Raw genomic sequence first — 24,411 nt, forward strand, 5'->3', positions numbered from 1 at the left:
AGAAAGGCCCTTACGACGAGATACCCCACCTGGGCAGTAGGCACTGAAGATATGGGGGGGAACACAACCACAGCGCCCGCAGTGTCCCAGGCGAGAATCGAACTCAGGACCTTCTGACTGCGAGGCGACAGCTCTACCACTGAGCCACCGTGCCCCTATTACAGCATGATAGAATGTCTGGAGGTCTAAATGTGCCAAACTTTGAAATGTACTATTATGCCTTCATGCTTCGCCCTTTAAAGAATTGGTTCAATAATAACTCTAAGGTGTCGTGGGCAGAGATTGAAAAACAAATAGTGTCACCACTTGTACTTAAAGATGCTCTGTTTTCTGATTTATCTGACCACTACTGTCTTGAACACTTTAGTCCAATTGTTGCTCACTCTATTCATATATGGAACTGTGTAGAAAAGCTTGGCGATTGGGGATAGATCTGGCACCTCGATATGCCAATATTCAGGAATAACCACTTGAACATTGGAGAGAAACCCATCTATTTCCCACAGTGGCAGAATCAAGGGATTCATACCTTACCGGATGTTATGAATGATGAAGGATTAAAGTCCTTCCTAGAGTTAAAAAGAGATTTTAATTTGTCTGGTTCATCTTTTTTTTCTATTTGCAACTCCGGGCGGCTATGCACACTTATGGTGTGCCATGGAATCAGCCTCTCAAAATACACCCAATGGTGGAAATGCTTAAAACTCCCCAGCCTGGGGTGGGTTTTGTGTCACATGTATATAAAAAGATGCAACACAATACTCAAAGCTATATGGGAATTGTTAAAGTCTGGAATATTGATTTGAAAGATTATGGACTGATAATAGACTGGAAAAGAGTATGGAGGAACATTTCTGCTACTTCCCGCAATTATAATAATCAACTGTTACATTATAAAATGATTCATAGATTATATCTATCACCTAGAAAGTATTGCCAATTACAGATAACTACCACCCTTTTTGCTTGCTATGTCCACAAAAGTCAATTGGCACCTACATCCATATGTTTAGGGAATGCTCAGGTGTGAGATCATTTTGGGTACAGATTGCACTGATATCATTGGCTCTAAAATACCCTGTTTACCCAATGTTATGTTGTTAAATGATGATTCCTCCCTCAATATGTCTGGTAAAACCAAAAAAATATTTTTCTCTGGCCTTACAGCTGCAAAGAAGATTCTGGTAATGAGATGGAAACCACCCCACGTCCTTAAAGTACAGTAGATCAGTGGAGTCTTTATTTCATAGTACTCTTGTTTTAGAATCATCCATAGCAAGGGTTAGGGTTAGGGTAAATGGTGCAAAAAGGGAAACAATTGAAGCTCTTACAGATGCAATCGAATTAGTAAAACGATATAGCCTACGTCGAGTGGTGTAAAGTGTATCATATTGTATAGCGTGCTTGCATGCATGTGTATATCTGCACTTTATATGTGATTGTATGTATGCTCTTTTATATGTTTTGGTGTGTACAGGAGATGGTGAATGGGGAAGGGGAATGAAAGCAGCCAACATGTTAATGTGAATGTTATGTCTATAATGTCATAATAAAAATTTGGTCATAAAAAAAAAAGAATTTAAGTCATTACATATTCAATAAAGCTATAATTGCATACACATAATTAATGGTATGAGTTATTAGACATGGACAGGCAATAGGCAGACACTATCTACAGACAGACAGCTTATCTGTCGTGGCATTGAGAAGGTCAAGGTGTACATAGGTCCAAGCAGATTTCACCCTCTGCCCCACAGCAACATGTCATATCACATGTGGCTGACCTTGCTGCCACACACAGAAACATTAGATCATCCCCGCCCCCTTGTGCCTCTCCTCTCTGCTCTCCTCTTCTCTCTCTCCTTCTCAGGTGTCCTTCATTGACCTGATGTACACCCCCGCCGCTGCAGCCCTAGGTCCGGTCATCATCGTCCCAGCTACCTGTCGTCACTCTAGGCCAGGGGCACTCAATTAAAAGTCATAGAGGTCCAGTTAGAGAAAATGTCCTCAAGCAAAGGTCCGGAACATTGTAACGTAGCTTGTGTTATTATTCAGTGCCATTGAACTTAGGCTACTTCAATGATTGCAGTAGCCTAATGGTACAATGTCTGTATGTAGACAACTATACTGACTGTTAAATCAAAATAAACATCAACAATGTTTATTTAGTTTTCATATTTAACTGGATTTATTATAAATAACTAGCCTATTATAATAATAAATACATGTTCTTTTCTCATTTCAAGTGAAAATAATGGCTGCATTTAAAAATAACATACAACAGAGTGCTTTGAAAAAATGTGCATCTTAAAAGTGCTTTAATTTTAGAAAAAAAATCCCCTTTTCTTCCTTTTCCTCCACCTTTTCTATTGAGAGAAGTGAGCTCCCTATCTGTCTGTGTATCTATCTATCTATCTATCTGTCTATCTATCTATCTGTCTATCCGTCTGTCTGTCTGTCTGTCTGTCTGTCTGTCTGTCTGTCTGTCTCAGTGTCTGTCTGTCTGTCTGTCTGTCTGTCTATCTGTCTATCGATCGTTCGCAATGCAAACGTCACATGCCGTTGGGCAGTGAATGTGTGAGTGTGCCCTCAGTCTGGACTTGAGTGTGTTTGCTCGTGTGGCGCTTTCATAGACAGGTTAGGATCGCATCGCACTTCACATGAGACATACTGCCTGGTTTTGAGCTGCCCGTGAGAACAATGAATGAACATGAGTCTGCCTACTCCGGATTAAAACAAAATCTTTGTTTTTGCGGTCTACTCGTTTCTTTTGAGCAAGCCATGTGAAATGACTTCTATCTCTCGCATTTCTCAGTCTCTCGCCTCTACTCCGTCCGTCGGTGTGTCACTGACACTCTTGCCTGCAGCACTGAAACAGGCAGAATCGAATCGGATATTTGATTGGCTGAGTAGCATCACATGTGATGATTTAGAGTGCATACATTGGTCTGTGAGCTTCCTGGCAGATAAACCAGTACCGTAAAGGCTAGAAAACCATGTGCCGGTTAAAATAGAAACGCTCCGTGAAATGTAACAATTCTCAATGATTTGTAGGTTATAGGGCTCGGTCCGGATAGGACGGCGTTTGGGTCCGGATGCGGACCGGAGTCCGGACTTTGAGGATCGCTGCTCTAGGCCATCTACCCACTACTCCTTCTCCTGTCTGACACCCTGACACCCCGGGCTCATCATCACCACCGACCCCTATCCTCATCATCCTGGTCACCTGTCGTCACTCCGGCCTACCTACCCACTACTCCTTCGCCTGCCTGCCCAGGGGAAGGGGGGGGACATCCTCCCTCCCCCTTCCCCTGGCCTCATCATCACCTCCGACCCCTATCCTCCCCTCCTCTCCTCTTAATCGATGTCACCAATGCGGACTCATGGATTCCTCAGATCATCCTCGTGGAACTCCCAATCTTTTTACCCCTTTTTCACCTAGCTAATTACGGTAGCTAGTATTCTCTGAACCTACGGACACTTAAAGACTATACGAACACTTAAAGACTATATCTTCTATTTCTTTTTGGACTCTACTTTTTACATTTTCAACTCTCTTCCCTGATCTATTCCTTTTGTTGGACTCCTTTTTACATTTTCAATTTTCTGTTGTTTTGTAAATTTTATTTCCATAATCTGAAACTCTGTAAATGGTTTAGCCCGGCATCTCTCGGCTTGTCTCGGAGGGGGGTTCTCAGATGGGGTCCATAGCTGGACCCCTACAGTACATCGGCCTCACAAGGTCCTCCTTGTCCTCCTCAGCCAAGTCACTGAGGCAATCCATGTGGCAATCCATGTGGTGGAAAGGTTTTCTTGCGTGCACTGGGGGTGAGGGGGTGCCGCTGTGCCCCGGCCTGGCCTTCTCTCCCACGCCTTATGTGTGTGGGGGCCGGGGGCCAGGGTGGGGGGCATCGGTGCACACCATCACTGGTCGAGGGCTGCCGGTAGGTTAGAATAGCTTAGGTAGGCGATAGATTAGCTACAGCCTAACTATAGGCTGACCTGTTATAGTGTTCAGGCAAAGATCGGACTAGAGCAGAATAGGACAGGCCAGACTAGGCTGTAGATTAGCTAGATCCCCTGTGTCCTAGTTAGTTCTGGTTAATGTCTAGAGTAGTCAGTTTGTCTGATCTTCTCCCCCCCTCTCTTTCTCTTTCCCCCTTCCCCTGCTCCTTCCCCACTTCCCCCTTCCTGTTCTCTCCTCTCCCACATTTCCCATTCCCTCCCCACCTCCTCTCTTTCCATGCTCTCTCCTCCCCCACATCCCACCGCTCTCCCCCCTCCCCTGTCCCTCCTCTTTCTCCCCTCCCCTGCTCCTTCCCCTCCTCCTCTCCTCCCCAATTTTCCCCATTCCCTGCCACTTTCTGATCTCTCCTCTCTCACATTCCCCCTGCTCTCCCTCCCCTGCACCCTCCCACCTCTCCTTCTCCGTTTTCTCCTCCCCCACATTTCCCATTCTCTCCCCACCTCCTCCCTCTTCCTGCTCTCTCCTCCCCCACATCCCCCCGCTCTCCCTCCCTCCTCCCCTCTCCTGCTCTCTCCTCTATCCCCCTTCCCCCACTATTCTAAAGCATAGTACCCATTCTACTCCAAAGCATGGCACCCATTCTATCCCCTCCCACTATTCCGCCACTATTTTAAAGCATGGCACCCATTCTACCCTAAAGCGAGGCACCCATAAGCTCTATATGTGAACATGTGTTATTTGGCAAAGGGATTCACAACTAAAGGCCTGCAGCAAATTAAGTTAAGCATAGTTTGGTTGCTAAGAAATCGACATATGTCCGTTTGCAAAATGTGTGTCTATATTTCTCTATCATATGATTGTTCGATGTGTTATTATTACTACTGTAATTTGTTACTGTTGTGTCAGCTAGCCCTCCTTTCCCTGTTCTCTCCATATAGTCTCTCATACTCCCCCTGCTCTCCCTCCCTACATCCTCCCGTTCCCGAACCCCCCCCCCCCCCCTCCACTTTTCTAAAGCATGGCATCCATTCAATTTTAAAGCATGGCACCCATTCTCTTTCTTTCCCCTTTCCCCTGCTACTTTCCCCAACTCTCCTTCTCCGTTCTCTCCTCCCCCACATTTCCCATTCTCTCCCCACCTCCTCCCTCTCCCTGCTCTCTTCTCCCCCACATCCCCCCGCTCTCCCTCCCCTCTCCTGCTCTCTCCTCTTGCTCCTTCCCCACCTCCTATACTCTCCAACATTTCCCATTCCCTCCCCACCCCATCACTCTCTCACATTCCCACTGCTCTCCTCCCTTCTCCTGCTCTCTCCTCTGCTCTATCCTATATTTCTATATTTTCTATATTTCTCTATCAATTGTTCAATGTGTTATCTTTATTCTGTAATTTGCTACTGTTGTGTCAGCTAGAATTAGCTAGACATATTCTCTGTGAAGCCCTCTGGGACATGCTTGTGAATTAGGGCTATACAAATAAACTTGACTTGACTTGAAAGTACATGACAAGTGTTACATCTTTACTGCATTCTATGACCATCTGTACTCTATACATCATGTACAATGTGATACTTGCAGTCCTCCTGTAATTAAAGTGTAACTTACCCCCAAAACACTTTTTTTCAGCTTTTAACCAATATGACTTTGGGGGTGGTGTGTGAAGAATTCTGTTCAGAATTTCCACATTTGAGACCAAACTGTTACCATTGTACCATTTGTATCATGTATTTCAGCTGCATAAGTGATCTCTATGGGTTCAACACTGCTTTTTTTTTGCCCTCAAAACTGCACAAAATGTGGTACAACCTGACGTCACGTTGTACCCAAAGACTATGGGATTTCAAGATAGAAACTCCCCTACTCGCCCTGTACCCTTTCCCGGCTCCTCACAACTCCAAGCCTATTCCCATGATGTCACAAGCATTTTCCTACCAATATGGCACTACAATACACACAGCTCATTGGCTGTTTGTGTCACTTGACCTGTTAATCACCTGTTAATTGATTACAATCGCCTGTTATTTTCCTACCAAGATGGCCATGTGGTGATGTAACACAATACTATCAATAAACGCCACTATAATCATAAAGGGAAGAAAATGGCATTGTGTTACTGTAAATCATTCCCAACCTTTTTCATAGTAAGGAGCCCTAATTGAGTTCATATTGGGGCAATGGACCCCCAACCTCTGCAGAAGAGACGAGAGGAGCTGTGCCTGAACTTTGCACTCAAACTCCAAAGGTCCACAGATTTCTCAAGCTGGCTCCCACCAACGTGCGCTGAGAGAGAAGGAGCAAGGACAAGACAAGGAGCACGGCTGAGAGACATCAAGTGTAAAACAGAGCGCTACAAAAAGAGTCCTATACCGTCCATGGTCAGATTGCTGAATGGACACAAATAAGAGCAATCCTGTGTTACTGTGTTTCTGGCTTTACTGTGATTTTTAGATATTGAACGAATTTTAATATTTAATATGTATTGTGCACTGCAATTCAGTTTGCTCATTTTAAACTGCCAGAGTGCATTTTGATGACACATGTATTTAAATGTGTAAATAAAGGACATATATTTGGTCTCTCAGATGCAAATCAGTTTATTTTTTATTTTTTATGTAGCCTAAATATGATTTTGTCCAGAATTCCATATATATTAGGTTGAGAGATAACAGAGAATCCTGGAATCCTCTCATCCTCATCATTGCCACATTATCCACGACAGGACCACTGGTGGTCACCGGACCCCACATTGAGAACCACTCAACCACTTTGATTGTGCAGAGAGGAGAGAGAGAGGACTCGTCTGTGCCCCTTTTTCACAAAGTGCAGCTCTGCCCCTGTCTGTGACTAGCGGCTTGTCTAGTCGTATGTAGCAGTTCACGCAAACAGATGCGGGATTCCCGCAATCCTGTACCCAATTTCAGACACTGATTGTGCAGAAAGGGGGGGGGGGCGTCGCCTGGGCGCACACCAGCGATTTTTGTTTGTGTTTGTTTGTTGTTGTTTTGTGAGGGCTACAGCCAAACTGGCGCCACAGGCAGGAGGCTGTTTCGCCTGTACTGTAGGGTGAGCAGCAGGGGCCTGAGGGGGAGAATGTTCCGTGGCCCGCTGCGGCTCTGCTCTGCGCTCGTGAGGAAAAAGCAGAGGTGCACTACACTTTTTGTCAAGAATCACGAAAAAGGGAGAAACGAAAATTAAAAAAGGACTTCATGGCGGTGTAGAGGATAAGTTGGACAAGGGAATAACGTGGAGAAGTCTCCCATTGTGATTACATGAGCGTGTTGAGAGCGGGGGGTTTTGTCCTGAGTATTGTGCTGTGCTGCGATAACCAGGCTCGCGTCACTAGGCTCTTTTAATGATACTTAAATGGGAGTCAATGGAGTCAATTTCTAGTTCGCCACTGATTCACTGAATGACCAAATTGATATAACTTTCAACCATTTTGAGCAACACTGTTTCCATACAGGCCACCAGCTAGTTGTGGATATTTATAAAGATTTTGGAGCTCTCATATAACAATAACAATGCCGTCTGAGGACAGCCAAAGAGTATAGTGAGACAAGAGCAGACGTTAATTTCTTGGTTTTTCCCATAGGTTTTTTCAAATCAAGCAGCATGCCGTTTTGTTACATATCTGGGGGGGTAAGTCCCCCTTTAAGTTTTTTAAGACAACTTCCCGACTCCTGGCTTCATTCAATTTGTTTCATATTGGCTGAAAATGTTGTTGATTATGCGGGATGAGAAGTGAGAAATTAATTTCCATTACAATAGCAGAATCCTTTTTGGGGCTATAAAGACCCCATTTAGAAAGGTTCTTAAAGTACCAACCTTGGGAGCGGCTGCAGAGCTTCATGGGTGTGGGGCTGCGACAGGGTCCTTTAGGTGCCTCTCCCCAGCCTGGTTCTTCGAGCTTCTCCAGGTCGCTCAGCTGCCAAGACAAAAACAAGTCAAGGCTTTACTAGTATCAACGCCAGACCCATGAGAGTTCTTAGGCTGTTAAACTAGGTTACTGCATGCTGCAGATCTCTCTCTGGGTCTGGGACACTCCTCTCACCAAACTGGGAATGGAATCCAGGCCAGTGATTGGCAAAATCAGTTACGACTTTGCGATCAAGGAGGCCCACCCACCCTGAGACTGCCCATCTAGATTGCTCCTTCAAAATTGAGCATTTCGAACCACTCTCTCATTGGTGCTACTACCTGTCACTCATTCAGTCTCAAACCCCTACACCCAAAATAGGCGTTCCAGCGCAATGTGTTAGAAAAAGGGGCCTTGGGTGCTCTAAATTGTAATGCCAGCAAATAGCTGGTCTTAGCGCAAACAACCCCACTACGCCAGGCGTACGCCTGAGCGCAGACAGTATTCTCCGTGCAGTGCAGGAAATCCTTGCTTGGAGACATACGCAGGGCATGGATGTATCTCTCTCTCTCCAACACTTCGTGCACGCAGACACTCTTCCCTCCTCAGAATGCCACATTGATTTTCAACTATAGCCTACATTGCAGAAAAAACACATCTTGATTTAAAAATGAGAATTCGTTTGTCTGGTTTTATTAGGCTACATAATTCTCGACCATACAGGTCTGTGGTGTAACATTAGATTACTTTAGGTAGGAGAGGGTAGGAGAAAATAAAAAGCAAATGTTGATCTTTTCCAACCATTATACGTTTAATAGCACCGCAATAGCCCTCTCCACTTCCCTCGTTGGGGGGAGAGAGAGAGAGACACGGGGCATACTGCCTCACCTCGTAATAGCCAGGAACCTATAGGCCTAGCTACAAAAGTTAACTGTTGAAAATTCGATGTCTGGTTGTGTCACGAGTAGCCTACAGCTGAAGTCCCTCTCGCCATCAAGCAGACAGTGACGGAAGCATGTGTCTTTATGTGCGCCAAGGGGAAAATGACGGACTAAATTGGTGGGATTCGATGTATATATTAATTAATTAATTAATTAATAAAATAGAAACAAATAGAAAATAGCTGATTAATAAAATGTGTGCTGGTGGAACGAAATTCAACTTCAAATAGAGCAGCATCACTCATCGCGGCTCTCAGTACACTGCGTAATTAAGCATGCAGTATAGCCCCGCAGCGGAGATGCAGGAGAAGAGAGCCTGAAAAGGGATAAGCATACGTCCATACAGACGTTTGGGCAGTAGCCCTTTTTCAGCGTGTGAAATGGCAATACTACACAGCTGATTCACAAGTGGGCATGAGCACGTTATTTGATTTCTATGCATGACAGCCTCACATCTCTCTCTCTCTCCCTCTCCCCATCTAGGCTATCTTTTCTCTCTCCCTCTTTCTCTCTCTCACTCTAGTCTCTCTCAGTGAGGAGGAAGCTGCTGACGTGACGCTGTGGTTTTATGGGCATGACCACACCTCCACAATGCTTTTGGGCATAAACACGCCTATACGGAGATGTTAGGAATTTCGTTGCCGAGCCATTTGCCGAAAACTGAGCTAGGGTTAGGGTTAGGGTTGGAAAATGAGATTTTTTCCCGGTGCTCGGATTGGCTCGCGCATGGTGTCGTTGGATTCCTGGTCGAAAAGGGAGCCAAAAAAAAGTGGGGCACTTTTCAGGTAGAAAAGTGGCTGTACCCACCAAGGTATGAGTACACACATGAGTGTGTACACATGAGTAGAGTTTACAGAACATTAATTTGAAAAAAAGGGGGGGGGGAACAACCCCATCATCACAAGAAATGTAAACAGATATGTTGACATATTTTTTTCATTCTCATACTTTTTAAGCGGTACACCCTCTATGCGTGATTTTGCTCGTATGCACCTGTAGGTCAGCAGTTGACCTGGGCAAATCCATGTTGTGCTAAAAAGTGTAGTCACCTCTAGGTCTTCCACAGTCCATAATGTCCCTTTAACTTCCACAATACCATAATGTACTTTTAACTTCCACAGTACCTAATGTCCCTTTAACTTCCGCAGTACCATAATGTCCCTTCAACTTCTACAATTCCATACTGTCCTTTAACTTCCACAGTACCATAATGTCCCTTTAACTTCCACAGTACCATAATATCCCTTCAACTTCTACAATACCATAATGTCCCTTTAACTTCTACAGTACCATAATGTCCATTTAACTTCAACAGTACCATAATGTCCCTTTAACTTCTACAGTACCATAATGTAATTTAACTTCCACAGTACCATGATGTCCTTTAACTTCCACAGTGCCATAATGTCCCTTTAACTTCCACAGTACCATAATGTCCCTTTAACTTCCACAGTACCATAATGTACCTTTAACTTCCACAGTACCATAATGTCCTTTAACTTCCATAGTACCATAATGTACCTTTAACTTCCACAGTACCATGATGTCCCTTTAACTTCTACAGTACCATAATGTCCGTTTAACTTCCACAGTACCATACTGTCCCTTTAACTTCCACAGTACCATAATGTACCTTTAACTTCCACAGTACCATAATGTCCTTTAACTTCCATAGTACCATAATGTACCTTTAACGTCCACAGTATCATAATGTCCCTTTAACTTCTACAGTACCATAATGTCCCTTTAACTTCTACAGTACCATAATGTCATTTAACTTCCACAGTACCATGATGTCCTTTAACTTCCACAGTGCCATAATGTCCCTTTAACTTCCACAGTACCATAATGTCCCTTTAACTTCCACAGTACCATGATGTCCCTTTAACTTCCACAGTACCATAATGTCCCTTTAACTTCCACAGTACCATAATGTCCCTTTAACTTCCACAGTACCATAATGTCTCTTTAACTTCCACAGTACCATGATGTCCCTTTAACTTCCACAGTGCCATAATGCCATTTAACTTCCACGGTACCATGATGTCCCTTTAACTTCCACAGTACCATAATGTCTCTTTAACTTCCACAGTACCATGATGTCCCTTTAACTTCCACAGTGCCATAATATCATTTAACTTCCACAGTACCATGATGTCCCTTTAACTCATTCACCGCCAAAGACGTCTTTGACGTGTTATCAGGAATAGCCATCCACGCCAAAGACGTGTTTGACGTGTTTTTGTTTTTATTAGTACAGCGCATAGTTCAAAGACTTCCCCAGCCTGTGACATGTTATCAGGTCCCTAGCCTCAAAGAAAAAGCCGACAACACGCGATCAAACACATACCGCAGCTGTTGTTTTGAAATGAGCAGGAGCAAAAACAGAAAACAGAGAAACGCGCTTCCTTGTGCACAGAGGAGAAACGCCATTGAAACACACCCCTCGGCGCGCTGCACGAGCTGATCGGCTTGCTGCAGGGCAGCGGACATCGATCGTTCGCGGTAGTCAAACCCGTGACCAACATGATCGATCCTGGTCCCTGGACCCCGTTACTGTGTCCCAGCCTGAAAGAGACGAGACGGAGTCACAACTGTGTGAGGAGGAGAACAGCAGCCTCGCCACAGAAATGGCTTTCACACAGAGCAAAGCAGCACGGCCACTTTCCTGTCGAGGGCGAGGAAGACTGGATTCCAATGCGACAGGACCCGGATGATCTCGCGGTAAGGAGTGTGTGTGTGTGTGTGTGTGTGTGTGTGTGTGTGTGTGTGTGTGTGTGAGAGAGAGAGACTAGACTGATCTCTGCATTCTATTCTATGATCACACTCACTCACACCGAGTAAACTGTATTGTTGAATGTAAAAAAAGCACTTCATGTATATATATATATATATATATATATATATATTTGTCATTTGTGTCATAACGAATAATATTTACATGTCTGATGTCAATACAGTTCAAAATAAAAGAATTGAGAGTGAGTTCTGCCTGAGATTGTGTGATTTACAAAAATGCCATTTTCTGCAATTTCTTTCTCAGAGAGACCTTTTTGGTGAAAACAGGGTGTATATAAATGGCTATAAGTAGAGTACAGAACATGCTAAAAGCTCACTTTTTTTTCCCTGGTGAACCCAGAGGTGTACATCTTCATTTTGAGGTATTGCAAATCACTTTGGTGCTAATAGATAATTTACTGTGGGTCTTGAAAGATGACCAACAATTATGAAAATCTTTGGCCTGTGCTAAATATTGGCAGTCCTAAACTGGCCATGAATGAGTTAACTTCCACAGTACCATGATGTCCCTTTAACTTCCACAGTACCATAATGTCCCTTTAACTTCCACAGTACCATGATGTCCCTTTAACTTCCACGGTACCATGTCCTTGTTTTAAACAGAGAGCAGAAACACTTGGTGTAGCTACAAAACCATGAGGTTTTAAACCGTGGTTAATAGTGAAATGGGTTCATCACTGCATCCCTAATACAGATCCATTCAAGCCAGGCTCCCAGGCTAAGGAGATTATGTCCTTACCAGGCTGTTTGGGGGCAGGCCTGGTGGCAGGGCAGAGGTACTGCAGGTGCTGAGCAGGTCCGGCAGGCTGCTGGACGGGAAGCGCTGGAAGTCTACCTCTGACTCCTCCTAACAGAATCGGGAGAGAGCACCAGTCAAATACACAAGAGCTGTGTGTGTGTGTGTGTGTGTGTGTGTGTGTGTGTGTGTGTGTGACTGAGCAAGAGGAAGGGAATCCACACAGATGCTGCCTGATATATTTTTAACTTCCTCTCAGAAAGACGCCTGCATATTCCAACAAGGCCATTAAGATGTCTCTTCAATTTTTCAGATCCCCCGAGGGGAGGCAATGCAACACAGCATTTCCATCCATCTAAAAATAAAGGATAAAACCATCATCCAGTACAGGCCAGCAGTAGGTTCAAACAGTACAGTACAGTACAGTACAGTACAGTACAGTAAAGTACAGTACAGAACAGTACAGGCCAGCAGAGGTTCAAACAGGTCCCAGATAGTTGAGAACTTTCTAAACAGAGATCATTGTCCTCATCATCAGCCACACCTGAAAAGAAGGTGAAGAGGAGGACTTCCATTCCTTCAAAATTAGTTTTTTAGCTACAGTTATCCCCAGTGTCAGAGATTGCTGCACAGCTGTAGGTGTAAGTATTTGGTTGTAGAGTCGGTCCCCTTCCAGACTTTCTTTGTTGTCTGTTTTTCAATCATGAATGCCCACTTGCAGAATGAGTGGCTGGAAACCCGACCAATATGTATACTCATATTATTATTAATGACAACAACACTGGCATAAAGATAGACTATATACTTATATAAAGAATATACTAGATGAATAAATGCATCCAAAACCTTTATTTAAAGATACTAGTGCAGTGCCCGTTCCCCCATAATAATAAATTTTTATTTGAAGGCGCCTTTCCTGACACTCAAGGTCACCGTACAACAAAAACACAATAAGTACACAGTTAAAATATAGTACAATAAACATAATAATAACAGTTTGGCGGACAGAGGTTATGACAGAGTTAAATAAATGGAATTAGAGGGAGTAAGAAAGTTTAAATAGATGGGTCTTTATAGCAGTCTTAAATTCTGTGATGGAGTCCAGTGTGTGAATATGGGGGGGAAGGGAATTCCAGAGTGTAGGTGCGGCATGTGAGAAGGACCTGGCACCCATTGTGCTGAGCTTGACGGGGGGTATTTCTAATAGAGCTGCTGATGAAGACCGGAGGGAACGGGCGGGAGTGTAGGGCTGAAGGAGGTCTGTGAGGTAAGTGGGGGATAGATTATGGAGAGCTTTAAATGTTAGCAGTAGGACTTTAAATTTGATTCGTTGGGGGATAGGGAGCCAGTGTAATTGAATGAGCAGGGGTGTTATATGATCAGTGGATTTTGAGCGGGTAATGATCTGTGCTGCAGAGTTCTGGATGAGTTGAAAACGGTGGGTGAGTTTGGCAGGGATGCCTGTTAGAATGGCGTTACAATAGTCAATACGGGATGTGACCAGGGCATTGACAAGTACTTCAGTTGACTGTTGTGATAAGGTGGGGCGTAATCTGGAGATGTTTCGTAGATGGAAGTAGGCGGACCGGGAAGTGTTATTTATGTGTTTGGAGAAAGAAAGTGTACTGTCCAGGATAACACCAAGGCTCTTGACCTGTGTGGAGGCAGCTATGGTGGTCCCAGCAATGGGGAATGAGCAGATGTTTGTTTTGGTGAGTGTTGATTTTGAGCCAATGAGAAGTAGTTCTGTTTTGTTATTGTTCAATTGTAGATAGTTGTTGGTCATCCATTTCTGTACGTCTTGAAGGCAGGCAGTAAGAGTGTTGGGGGGAAGGGTGTTAGTGGGCTTGGTAGACACATAAAGCTGCATATCATCAGCATAGCAGTGGAAATGGATGCCATGTTGCCGGAAAATATTACCAAGGGGGAGGAGATATGTGATAAAAATAATTGGACCCATTACTGATCCCTGGGGAACACCATGTTGAACTGTGGAGCTTTTTGACCGGGATTTTTGAATCTGGACGAAATGTGTTCTGTTGGCAAGGTAGGAGGCAAACCATTGGTGGACGATGCCTCCAACTCCAACACTAGCCAGGCGGTCCATGAGTAATTGATGGGATATGGTGTCGAAAGCTGCGGTAAGATCCAGGAGAATGAGAATGGAGAGCAGTCCGGAATCAGCTGCGCGGAGGAGGTCGTTGGAAATCTTAACTAAGGCTGTTTCTGTGCTATGATTGGGACGAAAACCGGATTGGAATTGTTCAAAAAGTTTATTGTCATCAAGGTGAGTCTGGAGTTGGGATGCGACTACTTTCTCGAGGATTTTTGAGATGAAAGGTAAATTGGAAATAGGTCGGTAATTATTTAGGTCACTTGGGTCTAACCCAGGTTTTTTCAGGGTTGGTCTGATTATAGCAGTCTTTAGTGATGAGGGAACTGTACCAGTGGACAAGGAAGAATGTATGATGTGCACCACCCTGTGGGTACTTCCCGCCCCGCACACACACTGCACTCTGTCAGGTCCCCCTAACCGCAAGTTTGAAGTGGATCCGACAAACGGTTCTCAAGATACGCGAAGGACAGACATATGATCGTTATGAGAGTTCTGGAATAAGTCCAAATTGCATGAAATTGCACGACACTCCATCGGGGTCTGAGCAGCACACTCCCAAAGTTTGAAGTCACAATCAGACAAATGTTTCTCGAGATAAACTGCTTTTTGTGTTGCCAGTAGGTGGCGCTATGCCAAATTGCATGGACTTCAGCTCCCTGCATTCCGTTAAGTCCCCCTAAGTGCACTCCTCGAGTTTGAAGTCGATCGGACGAATGGTTCTCGAGATAAACCACTTTTTGTGTGGCCAATAGGTGGCGCTGTGCCTAATTGCACAAATTCTGCACTGCACTGTGTCGAGTTCCCATCAGCGCACTCCCCAAAGTTGAAGTCGATCGGACGAACGGTTCTTGCGATAAACAGCATTTTTTATGTTGCCAGTAGGTGGCGCTGTGTCGAATTGCATGAAAACAGGGCACTGCACTGCACAATAGGGCACACTCCCAAAGTTTGAAGTCGATCCGACCAACGGTTCTCGATGGCATGCAGCAGATGATGCTCATCCATAAGCAGTGGTGGAAATGGCCAGGTTTTACTCTGGGAACCCTACTTACACAGGATGGGGGTTCCCGGAAGTGGCGTGGCCCTAGAGGATATTATTTCTGAATGCGTGACTCGTTATAGCCTACCATTATAGCCACGTAAAAATCTCTTAGAAATCTCACTTAACTAAGATCACTGAGCTCTACTGATTATTTCCCCTTGATTTTAGTCATGACAGGCTTGATGACACATTAATATTAATGCTGCTTATTCAGCTTACAAATACATTCTCTGCTCATTTCATGCTGCCCGCTTTGCAAGACATTTTTTAATTGGAACCTGAGGAGGGATGCTGCCTCCCCTAATTTAGTCACATCAAAGTAAACACAGGGTCGTTGACAGGGTCGTTGAGATTGACGACCCTGTGTTGACTTTCTCAGTTAGTGTCAACGACCCTACTTAAAGTTGGGGCTTAGGGCTTAAAGGAGCAGAACTGAAGACAAATATTCAAATATCGAACGTGTTTCGCTTCCGAATCGCACGAAAACAGGGCACTGCACTCCGTCGGGTCGCCATCAGCTCACCCGAGTTTCGATCCGACCAACGGTTCTGGAGATACGCGAAGGACAGACAGACAGAGAGAGAGAGAGAGAGAGAGACAGACAGACGCTATTGTCATTATAGTATAGATAATCCATAAGATTTCAGTTTTGTTCTGTTGGGTGACACCTATGGCGATGAGTGGTAATTGCAGTTGGGATCATGGGCCATAGGCTCAATCACCTACAGGGCTCGACGTTAACTTTTAAAAGTGGTTGCCGGAGGGGCAACCTGGCAAGAGCTTTTGGTTGCCCGAATAAGAATATGGTTGCCCAATTTTAGTCGCCTTATATTTTGAGTAATTAAGATACTATGCTGTCATAAGCCGGTTTAATAATGACGATGTGACAGAAAAGTATAACAGTCTATAGTATATAGTATAATAGGCCTATTCAGTGTGCGCACCGGGTGTAGTAGTAGTAATAATGATAATAATAATGATAATAATAAATTTGTGTCATTTCGTTTTCTAAACAAATCTTATTTTTTGTTTTTATAATGCATTTGCACTGAAAGGATTAGTTTAACTAATATTTGTGAACTTTCATTTTCATATACAGTATTTTTTAACAGTTATTGTCATATTGTGCTTCATTTATTAATTAAAAGCGTTATTGATAATGAAGTACCCTATGCCTCCTCATGTTCATTCAGGGATACTATGATGACAGTGGTTTGGGGCCCCCACTCTGATGTTGCATAGGGCCCCAAAGGGCCCAGAAGCGGCCCTGCAATCCCTCTCTCAGCCCGTATGACAGGCTGACAGGCCAGGGATGCAAATCATTCCTCAGCACATATACGCGGTGGTAAAACGTTTTTGAAGGATGTCCTGGTCGAGGTGTATGTTGTAGGCTTGTTGTAGGCTACATGCTTTGCAGTATAGCGTTATGCTGGAATTATGCTTGAAGTTTGGACTGTCGCACAGAAATGAGAGACACTGAATCTTGACGAGGAAACGTGTGGAGCTTTTATACACTGTGTGGGTTTCTGCTCACGGAAGTGAGCGGGAGTCTTGAAAACTCCACTTTGTCCGCCCAGCCGCGTCCACGTAGTTACACAATTCGGGGTGTGCACGGCCAGGCGAAAACCGTCTGCACAGGAGCCTTGTGGAGGGGCGCGTCTGCTGATTTGACTCACTTTTCCATGCGGACACTCACGGTCCTCACCGATGCGGGAAGCAAATGAGACCTAAGCGCTTGTTGTAGGCTACATGCTTTGCAGTATAGCATTATTTTTCCCTCCCGTTCAAAGACGCACGGGTATTTCACCTCGATGACAATTTCCTCGTCCTTTGTTTCTGTGCGGGGCTGCGGGCGGACGCGGTTCTTCTTGCGTCTTGCAGCCGCTGTGATTGTGTGCAAGCAGCCCCACCTGTCCGAGTCAGTACTCGTTAAACACACCGCACGTGCAGCATACATCACGTAGGTTCCGACTGGTAATTAGTAACATCGTTCCGATTGTAACAGCAATAAAATGTCACATATATGTCACTCACAACAAGTATTAAAACATATTTATTTGGTGTATATTTTGCTGTTTGCTGCTATACATATTTTTTTGCATGTTAAAACATGGTTGCCCCTGGGGCAACCAAAGGCCAAGAAATGGTTGCCCTATTTTTTTTCTGGTTGCCCGGGTCAACCGGGCAACCGTTAATGTTGAGCCCTAACTCAATATCAGCAGAGATGGGAAAAGTACTGACATTCTGTACTTGAGTAGAAGTACAGTTACTTGTGTAAAAAACTACTCTGGTAAAAGTAGAAGTACTGATTCAATTATTTTACTCAAGTAAAAGTAAAAAAATACAGGCTCTGAAATGTACCCAACGAGTAAAAGTAAAAGTATTTTTACTGTATCTTTCTGAATTACTGAACCTCACATCATAGAATATAATTTGAGGATAAAAGATCCCCTACAAATGTTTTACACATCTTAAAACTCTACTTTAAATAGTGTGCTATGGTTTTTCCACACACAAAAAACCCCATTAAAATCATATCTAGTCCTCCCTCATTAATATTTCCATGATATATGAATGTGCAAATAGTTAGACAAGTTTAACTGCTGGATACAAGGTGTCCCTTACAAAGTGCAGTATCACAATACTCGAGACTGATACGATACTGATACCTAATGGATAAGGAACTGAATGTCCACAGGTTGATCACATTCACAAATTCAAGGTTTATTATTAAGACAGAACTGTCTCTGGTGTTAGAACACCACCATATTCCATATTAGCTGAATGTTGACAGTGCACAAACTGAATGTATGTGTTAGAACAACACCATAAGGGGCCATGCACACAGGGAGCGGTTATTTAAAAAAGAACGCTTGGAAAAGCCAGATTATTGGCAACTCTGGAAGCAGCAAGATGAAAATCCTCCTCTCCTGGGAGAAGACACGAGGTGGGAGGAGTGAAGAGGAGCAGGGCACTTTTCCTGTTAAACTTTCCTCTCCTTTCAGCGCCCAGAGCGCTGCGCTAAAAAAAAAACACCACCAGCTTTTAAACGCGATGAAATGCTTCTTGAAAGAGATGCGCGCTAAGCGCGTACTTATAGAGAATGAATTGCAAAAAGAGGAGCGCTAATAAGTGCTGGCTGTCTGCACGGCTCCTAATGTCTGCGTGTGTCTCCCCTCAGAGAAAATCCATGTTTCTCATCTTTGTGCTTCTTTGTCCACGCCCCGGAGGAGTGCCAGGTCATACTATTGGCGGAGCTGGAATGAGCTTTTATCAGCAGCGCAGGGAAACTCGTCTATTACTTCTGCTCAGTTCTCCCGTTTCTACTCGTTTTTAAATGACATTCTCAGGCATTTAAACAAAAGTAACGAACCTGTTTTGAAAATGTACACAAGTAAAAGTACAGATACTTGTGTTAAAATGTAACGAGTAAAAGTCGTCAGAAAATTAAATACTCAAGTAAAGTACAGATACTCGAAAAATCTACTTAAGTACAGTAACGAAGTATTTGTACTTCGTTACTTCCCATCTCTGAATATCAGATAGATAGTGACTTAAGATACTTTTATTTAGATAAAAACGTTATGGCTTATAACTTTTACCCTAACAATTACAATTACCCTACTTTATAACTTTTTTCTTTTCTTTTTCTTTTTTTTCGGTTACCGTTTGATTGGCTCCGCTAATTTGTGCGGTATGGAAAAAGTCAATAATGTGGCAGCCCTACACACACACACAAGCACACACACACACTACACGTTTGTGACATCGGCCCAGCCTGACCGATAACACACAATACAATACATACACACACACAACGCAACAACAACACACACACACACACGCGGCCCGGGGTGACCGACACCACACAACACAAAAACACACACAAAACAACAACACACACACACCACAACAACATCAACAAAGACACAACACAAACACACGCACACACTAGCCCAAAACCTTCCAAATAAAAGCCCATATATCTTCAAAATAAAAGCCCAAAACATGCACAGACCTTCAAAATAAAAGCACCAAACACACAGACCTTCAAAATAAAAGCTCACATCCCTTCAAAATAAAAGCCCAAAACACACACAGACCATAAAAAAAAAAAAAACATAGACCTTCAAAATAAAATAAATTGTATAAATGTGTGTGTGTGTGTGTGTGTGTGTGTGTGTGCGCGTGTGCTCACCCTTGTGGCGACCACCAGCTGCACAAGGCCAGCAGTAGAGCGGAGGATGTCCACAGCATCGTGGTGAGACAGACCCACCAGAGACTGACCATTAACCATCAGCAGCTCGTCACCTGGGCCAAGACGACCATCCCTACACACACACACACGCACACACACACACATACATGCACTCGCACGCACGCACACACACACACACACACAGACACACAAACACAAACATGCACATGTGATGACGTTGCATCTTGCATTGGTGCACTGGATGGCAATGCACAGAATGAATGTTTGATGACTGGGAGCAGTGTGGACGAAAATCTTCTAAACTTAGCTGTGCAAGTTGGGAGATGTGGATCCAGTCGCCCTATTGAATACATTATTTATCCTTACTTTGGTGTTTTGCTTGTTCGAGGGAAAGTCAAACGTGTTTTATTTTGAAAGTGAGAATGGGAAATGGTGTTGCTTGGACTCGGTAACTTGACGTGCAGGAAGTGCGGCAGCCGGCAGCTAGGGAAGCGTTGAACGTGGTAAACAGACTGCATGTGTTACGGCAATAAAACAACATACACAAAAGATTATAGATGAATAAGAAATGGAGGAATCAAGGGAAGATACGACCTGACCCTGCAACTTCGGGCGACGTCATTGGGGTAACGTGTGTCCTGCGTGACTGCGTTGCTTGGGGAAACCCGGAAACGTGGGAGTGTTTGTGTTTTGTCTGAGGAAGGGCAGGGTGCTGCCCGAAATGTTACCACGGTGCTGTAATAAATACTCTACTTGGAGCTCTGCAGTGTTCTCTACTTTGCAGTGTTTGTGTTTTGGCTTCGCCTGAGAGTATTTCTGTCTTCTGCTCGACTGGAGAGATGGCGAGTGGGATCTCTCCCACTCGCCATCTCTCTTGGATGTGTGTGTCCCCTCACGGGACTGCTGGATGGGCAATAGACGATGAACTGCTTAGGCACCGGCACATAGAGGCACGTATCGCTGCATGCCTCAAAGACATTTGTGCCTGGATGTCTGCCCACCATCTCAAGCTGAATCTTGGTAAGACAGAGCTACTCTTCCTCCCTGGGAAAGACTGTCCTCTCACTGACATTTCCATCTCCATTGACAACACTACGGTGTTTCCCTCTCAAACAGCTAAGAACCTTGGAGTTATCCTTGACAACCAGCTGTCCAACTCTGCCTGCATCGCAGCTACTGCTCGCTCCTGTAGGTTCTCCCTGTACAACATCCGTAGAATCTGTCCGTTTCTCACGAGGGAAGCGACACAACTCCTGGTCCAGGCACGTCATCTCCCGCCTGGACTACTGCAATGTTCTTCTGGCTGGGCTACCTGCCTCGGCCATCTGACCGCTTCAGCTCATTCAGAACGCTGCAGCCCATCTGGCGTTCAACCAACCTAAATTCTCTCATGTCACTCCCCTCTTCGTTGACCTTCACTGGCTTCCCATCTTGGCTCGCATCAAATTCAAGACAGTGGTACTGGCCTACAGGGCAGTCCACATGACAGCCCCTCCGTATCTGCAATCTATGGTCAAGATCCAAACATCACATCGCTCCCTCCGCTCCTCCACCTGTCCAGATCGCCTCACCCCTCCCCCGCTACGTCGGCTCAAAAGTCCCTCATTCCGATCGCGACTCTGGCCAGAACGGCCAAATCGCTGCCAATCTTTCGGCGGAGACTAAAAACTCACCTTTCCAGGCTACACCTGGGCCCTTCTTGAACTAACATATTTTAATTATAAAAAATATATTATATATATATATATATATATATATATATATATATATATATATCAGTCAAGTCAAGTCAAGTCAACTTTATTTATAGAGCACATTTACAACGACAAAGCCGACCAAAGTGCTTCACAGATAAAACACTAAAATATGGAAGAAAACGACAAGTACAGAATACACTGCTACAGAGCAAGGTGCAGTACAATGCAGCAGATACAAGTCATAAAAACAAAGTGACGAGGTAGGTTGCCAAGAGGCAGGCTCAACTCAGGTCGAAGGCCAGGAAGAAAAGGTGCGTTTTGAGCAGGGATTTAAACGCCTCGAGGCTCTGGGCAGATCTAATACGGAGGGGGAGGCTGTTCCAGAGCCTAGGGGCTGCTATGGCAAAGGCTCTACCCCCTCTGGTCTTAAGCCTGGTCCTAGGCACCACCAGGAGCAGCTGGTCAGCTGACTTTAAGGCTCTAGATTGGGTATGGTGGTGCAGGAGCTCAGTGAGGTATGGTGGTGCCAACCCATGTAGTGCTTTAAAAACATTCAACAGTAATTTAAAATCAATGCGGAAGCGGACGGGGAGCCACACAGTGGAGTGAGGCCAGGATTGGCGTGATGTGCTCTCGCTTCTTGCTGCCGGTTAGGAGACGGGCAGCCGCATTTTGGACCAGCTGCAAACGACGGAGCAAGTAGTTGCAGTAGTCCAGCCGAGTTGTAATGAAGGCATGGATCACCCTCTCCAGGTCGCTCCGGGGAAGATAGGCCTTGGTCTTGGCTATATATATTCCTTCTCAAACTTATTAATGCTACATGTTACTTATTCCGTCTCAAACTACTTCCTACCTACATGGTGCTACTCTAGTCTATCAAAATGTCTTAGCTGTCATTGATTGTGTTGCATAGTTGTTTTCTGTACCGTTTATAAAATGTGATATTGTAAGTCCCTTTGGACAAAAGTGTCTGCTAAATGACAGCATGTAATGTAATGTAATGGACCGCACGGGAATGGCTGGCACATTGACCCGGGCACATGGAGCTGGTCAGCTGACGAGAGAAACCCCGATGCTGCAGATCCTGGTGGTGTTTGATTGAACAAGTCGCTCTCCGAGATGAAGAGCTGTAGATCAGTATCCATGGTGAGATTGGTGAGTGATCGACTAAAGATAAGTTTGCTTGAGCTTGGTCTGTCTGGGAGCACAACATGAAATGTAAAACACATGAACGAGAGACGTGCTGCTTGCGAGCTGAGGTGCTGAACAGGTCAGTATATATAGGTAAAGCCATAGGAGGCGTGGCTGAGGTGTAGCCCTGCTCCTGAACCCTGATAAACTTTGATTCCTAAGGTTCTCGTGAGAGACAGACCTAAAACCACGTAAGAGCCAGACGTAAAACCACGTAACAGCCTGGGCCCAGGCCGCGTGGGGTCGGGCCCCCCGGCCCGGCCGACATCATGAAAGTGACATCGGGGCTTCTGCCCCATCTCACTTTCGTGACACAAAACGTGACACCGCCTGCCCGTCCACCTCGGCAATTTTATTGTAGGATGCAGGGGAAAAGTCCACCTGGCTGCCCCCGGCATGCAACGCTACCTTGAGGACGTCTGAAATCAATTCTTTCTCTGTCACCTACATTCAAACCAGGTACCTAATTAAGGAGGTACCTAATTAGGAAGCTAGGTGATATACAGGTTCCTTGCATTTCATATACAGCCTCTGTGTTTTCCAGGAAGTAAAAATAAAGGGACTCACTATACTATGGGTTCGAGTTTGTTTGCCTTTATTGTGACTACTTGTACCTCTGGGTGGTGCCCCCCTCCTCAACATGGGCTATGATGATGCCGTGGGGGGAGCGCTTGGAGCCCCGGCCCCCGGTGATCTGGATGCCCAGGCCCTCCTGGCCTTTGACCATGTGCATCTTCCAGATACGGCTTGCCTCTCTGGGCTAGAAAAGAACAGAAACAAAACAAACAAAAACAAAGCTGAAACAATATCTTCTCAAGCAGTGTGGCAATACAAAAAGGTCACAATACTACACACATAGATCCCTAAGAAAAATGGAGGTTAGAGTTCAAATGTGATATGTGAACTGGGTCGCAAACTTTACAAATCATCAATATCGCATTTTCTTGTCAAAGCCTTTGCCTTTATTGCCTTTGCACGAGTGGAGTATCTCCATAAAATTTAAAATGCAAGTCCCCTTCAAAAATGATCCAAGGCACACTGTACGATTGGTGCAAAATTAAAAAGCATTTATTTTAAAAATGTATTAAAGTGACTAACCAAGTGTTGCAACCAACATAGGTCTTGAAATTAACTTCTTTCTCTCTCTAAAAAAAAAAAAAAAAAACTTAACTAAACTTTACCACTATTCCTTCAGAAGTTGTAGTTGTCATAGACTGTGTTGCATAGTTGATTGCTCTATTGCTGACAAAAATGTGTTATTGTAAGTCGCTTTGGATAAAAGCGTTGTCGCCAAATGACATAATGTAATGTATAATATGAGCACAACGCTGCCAATATTTAGGAAGAAGGTGAAGGAGGCCAGCTTGTCTTGTTGGAAAAGAGGGCTTCTATTTTTTACTAGCATTGTATAAATGTAGCTTGTATAAATGTTGTAGCTGCTATGATGCTACTATTTGCTATTATTTTTTATAAAACGGCTCTCTCAAATCAAGCAATCTGATTGGTTCACAGCCATTGTATAATTCCAGTAACCGAGTTCAATAACCCATGGCCATGGGTTATTGGTTGCCATGGCAACTCTCTTACTAAGAGAGTAATAATAAGGCTTACCTCAAATGACAACGTAGAAAAAAAAATGGCGGAGACAGCTGTCAGATCCTTGTGAATCGATCTTCGCTTATAACTTTACTAATACTTCGCAGAAAATGATGTTTTGTACAAGAATAGATGCGGGCTAATGTCTTCTTTGCAAAAGAAAGGCTGTTAACCCCGCATTTAACCCTGCATTTAACCCCGCATTTAACCCCGTAACGTTAGTTGGTGTCGGGCTTTGCAGCAAGCATTCAGCT

At 44.4% G+C, this 24,411-nt stretch overlaps 1 protein-coding gene across 1 annotated transcript in view; it reads right to left on the minus strand.

Annotated features, from left to right (window-relative positions):
- Positions 1–24,411, minus strand: part of LOC310796419 (PDZ domain-containing protein 2-like) — a gene marked incomplete at its 5' end in the record, with an annotated part of 145,538 nt that overhangs the window by 65,254 nt on the left and 55,873 nt on the right. The window contains 4 exons of the mRNA XM_083658606.1: positions 7,790–7,889; positions 12,300–12,407; positions 19,653–19,785; positions 23,176–23,321. Of these exons, the coding sequence (XP_083514732.1) occupies positions 7,790–7,889; positions 12,300–12,407; positions 19,653–19,785; positions 23,176–23,321 (487 nt within the window). The remainder of the gene's footprint in view (positions 1–7,789; positions 7,890–12,299; positions 12,408–19,652; positions 19,786–23,175; positions 23,322–24,411) is intronic.

This window comes from Poromitra crassiceps, assembly GCF_964638095.1.
Source record: "Poromitra crassiceps genome assembly, chromosome: 22".
Lineage (NCBI taxonomy): Eukaryota > Metazoa > Chordata > Actinopteri > Beryciformes > Melamphaidae > Poromitra > Poromitra crassiceps.